The following is an 8,238-nucleotide window of genomic DNA, read 5'->3' as shown; positions in this document are numbered from 1 at the left end:
TAAGTGGTTACGCTTAGGTCAGCCATCTTTTGCGCGGGGGTTGATTTGCTCAGCTTGCTGGTTTCGCACTTAGCTCCTTCTCCTTCTCCAGTCAAGCAGAAGTGAAGTTCCTCAGCCTCACTTCCTGTCCGCCATCTTTAGTGAGCCCTCTAAGCCCACGATAGTGCTTCTCTGTGTCTAGGGTGTAACTCGTTCCTAGACACTTACTACACTTAATGGTGCTCTAACCAATGAATATAACGCATGGCATACCACAGGCTAAGCAGAACTCTCTCCTTGTACACCGCACTCGCTGACGGTTCATTACAAACACTCTGTGGTGTATTTTCTGGATACTGGCTAGTGTACTTGGCATTCCTAAGTACTGGGCGTCAACCTACTTTTGGCCACTCATAATGCAGACCCTATGCTGAAGTCCCTGACCTTGTTAACAGGCTACCCCCACAGGAATCCTACACTATCTGCCTCAAGGCGACTAGAACTGCTATTTCCACTTTATCCAAATTTACATCATCCTCCTAGGGCACATAGGGTGTACTGTGCGAGAGGACGGTCTCTCCTGACTACCCCTAGTCTGCAAAAATGCCCTTCCTTCTGCAGCGCTTGCTCTGAAAGTGTACCTACATCTTTCAGCTCTGCTTCGCTGAAAACCTGTCCTGTTGCTCTCAGCAATCTCAGCAGCGCCTCCAAATCTAGCCCATCTTCCCCCCCTTAATCGCAGATCGGGTCCCCTAAGGTGTTCTGGGGTCTGGCTAGGTGTCTCTGTGTGGTGCATACCTGCTGGCAACAGGAGGGCCTGAGTCTCCCGCGATGACATGGGGGATAACAGGAACAGGTTACTGGGGTGGATGCCTTCGTTCTGGTTCAATGGTGCCGCGCCTCCATCTATAGTAAGCCCCAGGAATGCGGGGTGGAATCCTTACCACAGAGATTCCCCACAGGGATGAGAGATTCAAGTCTAGCAAATGATTATCTTTAAAAGCAGCAGTCTCTTTATTCTCTTGGGCAGCAGCAGCAGCAGCAGCCGACAGGTACAGTTGATGCACAGTCCACTAACTCTTCCCCCTTGTGATGTTCCCTGCCACCACTCTGGACCAAAGGCATCCAGAGTGGGGCTAGCTCTTCCCTCACCCCCTACGCAGGGTGAGAGGTATTTGGTTCCACCTCACTAACTGTAGCTAGATCAGCTCTCCTCATGAGCTGATCACTCCTCTCCTCCTAAGGCTAAGGCCCCGCTCCCAGAGTCAGCGCACCTGCGCTGCTGACAGGCGGTGCGCTGAGATATACAGACCGCGATCTGCGGTCTGTAGGGAGCGGGAGCCGGAGCGGGAGGTGGGCGGGAGGTGGGAGGTTTGATCGGGAGGTGGGCGGTTTGACAGGGAGGGGGGGCGTGGCTTGAGCGGAGGGACCCGCTACTCTCCCCCCCCTCCCTCCACGGACTCGGGCTGGAGCTGGAAGGTAAGTTTAAACACACACACGCAGGCACTCATTCATACACGCGCGCACACACACACACACACACACACACACACAGGCAGGCACTCACGCACTCATACACACACACACACACAGACAGAGGCAGGCACTCGGGCACACACACACACAGACAGGCACTCACGCACTCAGACACATACACACACAGACAGGCACGCACTCAGACACACACACAGAGAAAGGCACTCACCTGCTTTCACTCCACACTCCTCCCCGCTCCCCGAAGCCTCTCCTCCTCCCGAAGCCTCCCCTCCCCATTGGCTCACAGCCACACACGTCACGCGTCAACGCTAGGAAACACCATTCTCTGGTGTCTCCAGCGGCTGACGCGCTACAGCGTGTAGTGCTCTGTGCAGCCAGGGGGGACCGGGACCGGCTCGCGAGGATTCCCCTGCTGGTGGGGAACTCGCGACCCGCCGCCCGCGCCAACGAGCGCAGCGGGACCGAGGCCTTACTCTCTATCACTACTGTCAGACTGACAGAATAGATACACTAAATAGGAAGTGCACTGCTCTTTTATGATATCAGCAGGCACCACCCCTGTGTCTCTTGCTTTGACACAGGGTCAGGTGACCTACCTCCACCACTCAGGGCAGTGCTTGAAGTGGGGGAAACCCATGATAACGCCTGGTAACCTGCCCTTACCAGGGATTATACCAGGAGGAGGATAGAACTATAGCCCCATTTCTTACCAGGGCTATATATATATATATATATCTATATCTATATCTATCTATCATGCAATTCTTCACCATGGCCAGCTCTGATCCACAGAGCCTGGCCCCAGCTTGTTTTTGCAGTGCTGCTCTGGACTATCATCTCTCTTTTTTTTTGCCAGACCATGTTGTTATTTATGTTCACATTTATTACTATGCTGCACACTACCACTTTTGGTGTTTTATGACGATGCCACATTGTTTTCAATCATATGTTAGTTGAAATGACTCTGATCTGGCTTATGCCCAAGAGCTGACATTCAGCCACTTGTGCTTATACATTTCTGTTGCTCATTCAGGGAGCAACAGTCACAGTGACAGCCCTCAGTTCTATTCATTAGAGGCTCTTTTTGCCATTGTGCCCTAGCTGCAGGTATGACAGAATCTCCAATTAGGTATGCAAATGCATTGTCCAACCATGTTCATGTGTATATATCAGAACAACCATTCTTGTTTAGTGAGTATACATTGCCAAATGAGGCAGCCCTTATAGCTCTACAGGCAGTCCTCGGTTATCTGACACAATGCTTTACTCAAAATGGCGTTGTAAAGCGAATCACGTTTTCCCATAGGAACACTGTTTAAATGAAAGGTTCCGTTCCTGAAGGCATTTTTAACACTAGAATACACCAAATATTTTACGCAGGCAATAAGATATGCACCACACACATAAATTATGATGTTAAGATTCTTTTTATTGAATCCAGAACTGTATAATAAACTGTTAGACATGTTTAAGGGCCTAAATACACCACTAAACCTTCACACAGACTGATCTGGATGATTTCCCTGACTGCAGCCTTCTGATTGACATAATGTTGCAACTTTGCAGAGTGTCGGATAAGCCATTTTGGCGGCGTAAAACCGCCCATAGGGATGCATTGGATGGCGTCGGATAAGCCATTCTTCATAAAACGAGGACTTACTGTACTTTATTTATATGTGCTGTACTCCTATTTTTTTTTATTTTTTTTTATTTTTTAATAAATATTCTTTGGTCTGGCACGACTTGCAGCTATGATTTTTAAAAGCATCAAATCAAGTTAACACATTATGATATTGACATTCCATCCTTTCCTTTGTAGGTTGATAGGCAGGATATGACTAAACACTATTACTCACAACATACAGTATACATGAAGCCTCCGGGCAAATTATTTTTAGATAAATATTTGTTTACATTTCATTTGATTTTCTTTAAGTCGCAAAACATGTAGCACCGTGCGATTTTTATTTCTTTTAATACTGTATAATACTGTATATTGCACGATCTACATAGTGTATTTCACAATATCACCATTACCTCGCACTAGTTTGCACGCTATAATTCATCCATAAACCATTCATTGGCAGAGAAGATTGCCAAGCATAAGTTATAGCCATCCTCTCTAACCCTAGTGCATTTAAAACAGCAGAACATGTAGCACTGCGCAATGTAAAACATTTACATTTATTTTTTATTACAGGATTGAAGCAGGGTATCTCTGGAACTGAACTGTGTTCATTTCAGCTCTGGGGACCCCCAACTTCTAGAGATACTTACCTCCTTAAGGTGTGCCGGTAACTCAGGGGTATAAATGTCCAGGTCACGTGGGCCAATAGGAAGCAGCAACAGATGACGTCACGGCTTCGTATTGACCCACGGGACATTTAAACGCCGCCATTTCGTTGGGCACACAAATTCCCTGGCTGCAGATACCAGCACCCCCTAAAGTGTGTGTTTTGTTTGTGCTTTTTTTGTTTTTGTCTTTCAATGAATAGTTTGTGAAGGCCTGTATATTTTCCTAAGCGAGCAGACCTTTTTGTGACTTGAGAATGGTTTTCTAAAGGGGGATGGTATATTTCCCAATGCAAGTACATTGATTTCCCCATACAGTTAATTTTGCACTACCACGCATTCATTGGTTAAATGTAACTCGCTTTAATATACTTTCTTTACCGTACCAACAGGGAATCTTCAACCAGTTTCAGTGCAGCAGTGAGAAGGTATTGCCATCCGATGCACTTCGTAGTGCTCTTGCCAAGACCTTTCAGGATGAGCAGCGTTTCCAGCTGGGGATCATGGATGATGCAGCAGAATGTTTTGTGAGTATGGCTCTCACACTAAAACCCTTAGGCCACGTCCATACTCCTGCCTCTCATGCTGAGGCGCGCTCACGCTGTGCCTGGCCAGCACAAGCAGGAGCTTTTGGCTGGCCTGGCCGGCGAGGCAGTGAGCGCGCTTGTGGGCGGGAGGCGGTACCTGGGACACTTCTCCCCCCCACCCCCCAACCACCCCGAGCATAAACTCACCTACCCCGCTCGCAGGCAGTCTCTCCCCCGTCCTCTTGGGACACTTCTTCTCCCCCCTCCACGCAACAACTCACCCCACTCCCGTCCACATCTCTCCCCCTGCTCCACTCACCTCTCCTCATTGGTTGCTTTGGAGGTCACGTGAGCGGACTCAGCGCTCAATCTAAAATTTCACTGTCGGGTGAAAGTCAGCACGCTTCCGCACGGCTGCGGAAGCGTGCGCGAGCCCCTGCTAAAGCCGCTCTCATTGCGGCTGCAGGGGCTCACTGTCGAGCGTCAGCGCCTAAGCGCTGACCATGCCCGTGGCCTTAAGTAAAGGCAATAGTCGTATGAACCCATTGAGTGGTGTCCAAGAGTTGCTTTATAACAACTTACCACTGAAGATAGAAAGTCCAATAATTGCTTAGAAATTTCCTGTACTTCTATGAATTTGTTTATAAAATTGTGCTCCCAGATTTGTGCACAATTTATTTCTAAATGTCACTTAATCCTTCTAAATACATAGTCAACAAAATCCTTTGTGTGTGTGTGTGTCACAATGGCTGACTGCCTGTAGATAAGTCTAAAAACCGTGTAATGTAGAACTGTACTAATTTGCTTTATTGGTAAAAGCCTGTACCCAATGCTGTATTTCAAGCCTTCTATGAAAAAAAATTAACTGTGCTTGCTGTAGGAATCTATCTTAACAGATGTTTAAATAATTTGCATTTAGTTGTTGATTTCATTTTATTTAAATTACTTTTAACACAGACTCCAATTCTAATACCTAGCTCTAAATTTTGTTTCCTGTGAGTCAGTTGAATAATAATAAGAAGAAGCTGAAACCAAATAAAACAAGTATCTGTATTTGAACCTACGTAAAAGGGGCCCTATACATTTTTGAATCTTGCACAAGAACTCTTTGCACACACACCCAAGCAGGGTCAATTAATAGGTTCAAACAGTGAAGTATAATACATTTTCTAACACTCTTTATTAGTTTAGGCCGGATGTGTCATATTCCTATAACTTTGTGAGAAATCATAAATGAAGATTGTTGACAGATGACTAAGTTGTAACTGAGTGTTCGTTTAATCTGACATCATTTTCAAAATATGTCCTCCACCCTGCCTATAAAAATAGTTATTTGATTATGCCAATTAGTGCACAGCACAAGCATAGTAGAAGTGAGGGTGTGGGAGATGGGATGTGATATGTAATATTTTATAATCTTGAACCTTTGTAAGTATATGGAAGTGGAAAAACCGAGTGCATGATAGCAGACATCCTATCTATCCTATCTAGCCTATCTATCCTATCTATCCTATCCAGCAAGCCAGACCTCCACCTTACAACATCTAAGTTCTCGATTTAGTGTAAGGGGTGCATTACTTACCTGTATTAAGACATGTACACCATAATCATTCATAACAGAATAAAAATGATTAGAAATCATTCAGCCCTCAAACAGATATTGCCTTACTTCTTCACCGGGGTGGTGGGAGGATGATATCTTAACACAGAGGTGCTCAACTCCAGTACTCAAGCTCCTCCCTCCTCCCCCCCTCAACAGGTTGGGTTTTCAGGATATCCCTGCTTCAGCACAGTTGGCTCAATCAGTCTCTGCGTTAATACAGGTGGTGCAGTCTTCGACAGCCTCTGATTGGTGCCACTTGTGTTGAAGCGGGGATATAATGAAAACCTGGCTTGTTGGGGGGGGCTTGAGGACTGCAGCTGAGCACCCCTGGTTTAACAAATTGCCCTTCTGGCAGCAAGTTGGTTCAATTATTTGTCTGCCCGTACCACGTCTTTTGGCTATTCATCGACTTTAGTCCAAAATTGTAACCAGGAAGTTTGGCCATTCCCGGTGTATTTGGTATTTTGACCCGGTCTCTGTATCACCAGGCTCACGTGAATTACTAGGAACCATTTGTTAGATTGTCGAAATTGTCAAACGCAACTCTGCACCGTAATAATATTTTTTTTTGCCCCCCATACACTTTATTTATAGGAAAACCTTCTGATTCGTCTCCACATTCACATCGCAGATGAGTCCAAAGAAGATATCTGCACTGCACAGCACTGTATTTCCCACCAGAAGTTTGCCATGACCTTGTTTGAGCAGGTACAGTGGTGTGTTCTTGGTGCACCATATAATCCAGGATAGTTGGTTAAAATATATTGTACTCTCCTATAGTATGGTCAGCAATGACCTGCAATGGAGGTTTTCTAATAGTACAGAATGTCTGTATAATTTAGCCATTTTATTTCCTACTTCAGTGTGTTTGTACCAGCTGTGGGGCCACATCAGACCCACTCCCTTTTATCCAGATGGTGCACTATATCTCTACCACAGCACTCTGGTAAGCCTGACATTGGGTTAATTGTGTCGCCGTGGGCAATTCATTATATTTGTGATGCAGTGTTTCTCAACCAGGGCTCCATATCCCCAAAGAATGCCTGCGCATAACCTGAAATGTTCCCTGACGGGAAAACTATTTATAATGTGCTTTGCAAGATTTGGCTTTAAATAAAATACTAGAAAAATAGGAAGCTACATTTACCAACACCGGCATTCTGCTAACGCTGTAATTCTAAATGTAATGGAACGGGTCAAATTTAGAAGGGACGAAGTCTTATTTTAGTTGTTAGACAAGTATTCTGAACAGGTTATTGATATCAACTATCAATAAACAGAGGGAGAAACTGCCGTTATCGGATCATGTAAATATAGGTTCATTTGGGGGAAATAAGTTGAGAAACACTAGCTCTGTAGTTTCTCAAAATCACATGACGGTGTTTTTAATATTACATATAGCACAAGTGCAAGCCGTTCCCTACACATGGTATATACCCGTTACAACAATTTTTACATCTGCGTTTTTTTGTTCTTTCATAAATAAATATATAATATGCTCCAGAAAATAAGATATTGAGCACTTTAAAGATAGCTGGTGTCTTGGGTTCTTGCATAGGTTGTTTCCCTTATAATTTATCTTTGTTCCATTTGTTGATTTAAATGTTAAAAATAAAATAAAAACTTGCAAATGTTAAATATTAAAATCAGTTATTTGATGTGTTTAGTGGGTCTGGAGGTAAATATGAACCATGAGATATGAAAATCCTTTTTTTATGACTCAATTTCCTCAGATACCCTCCTTAAGAACAGCTTTACAGGGGATTATTAATTAAACTGAAATAGTGCCAATTGCACCATAGTGCCAAATGCGCTGTTGCACATAAACTCCTATTTAAGTCAGTGGACGTTTGCGTGATAATGCCCCGATCAGCTCTATCACAGTTTATTGATAACCCCTCACCCCCCTCCCGTGTATGTGTATAGATATAAACTTTTGGCTAAAATCCTACCTTTTTTTTCCTGCCATGTTTGTTACACTGTACTAATTTCTTATTTATTCATTAATACAAATGAAGCAACCAGGCAATTTGTATGTTGGAAAGAAGAGAGAAAGCTACCCCTGATATGTTTGGAGAATTGCTGCAGAAAGCAAGTACTATGGGAGACCTGCGAAATTGTCCGGTGAGTGTCCCAGTGCTTTTATTACAATAAGAAGTGGCGACTGCTTCTGTTGATTGTAGAGGTTATTATGTAAAAAATTGATTTTGTGTCTCGGTGCGTCTGTGTCTCGGTGCGTCTGTGTCTCGGTGCGTCTGTGTCTCGGTGCGTCTGTGTCTCGGTGCGTCTGTGTCTCGGTGCGTCTGTGTCTCGGTGCGCCTGTCTGTCTGTCGGTGCGCC

The 8,238-nt window shown here is 44.7% G+C and overlaps 1 protein-coding gene across 5 annotated transcripts in view; it reads left to right on the top strand.

Moving 5' to 3' along the window:
- USP54 (ubiquitin specific peptidase 54) overlaps positions 1–8,238 on the top strand; it is a 126,098-nt gene that overhangs the window by 90,836 nt on the left and 27,024 nt on the right. For all 5 annotated transcript variants that reach the window (XM_075610623.1, XM_075610626.1, XM_075610624.1 and 2 more), the window contains exons 5-8: positions 4,161–4,295; positions 6,493–6,606; positions 6,762–6,844; positions 7,917–8,022. In XM_075610623.1, coding sequence (XP_075466738.1) covers positions 4,161–4,295; positions 6,493–6,606; positions 6,762–6,844; positions 7,917–8,022 — 438 coding nt within the window. The remainder of the gene's footprint in view (positions 1–4,160; positions 4,296–6,492; positions 6,607–6,761; positions 6,845–7,916; positions 8,023–8,238) is intronic.

This window comes from Ascaphus truei, chromosome 8 (genome assembly GCF_040206685.1).
Source record: "Ascaphus truei isolate aAscTru1 chromosome 8, aAscTru1.hap1, whole genome shotgun sequence".
Taxonomy (NCBI): domain Eukaryota; kingdom Metazoa; phylum Chordata; class Amphibia; order Anura; family Ascaphidae; genus Ascaphus; species Ascaphus truei.
This window is presented reverse-complemented; position numbering and strand designations above follow the sequence as displayed.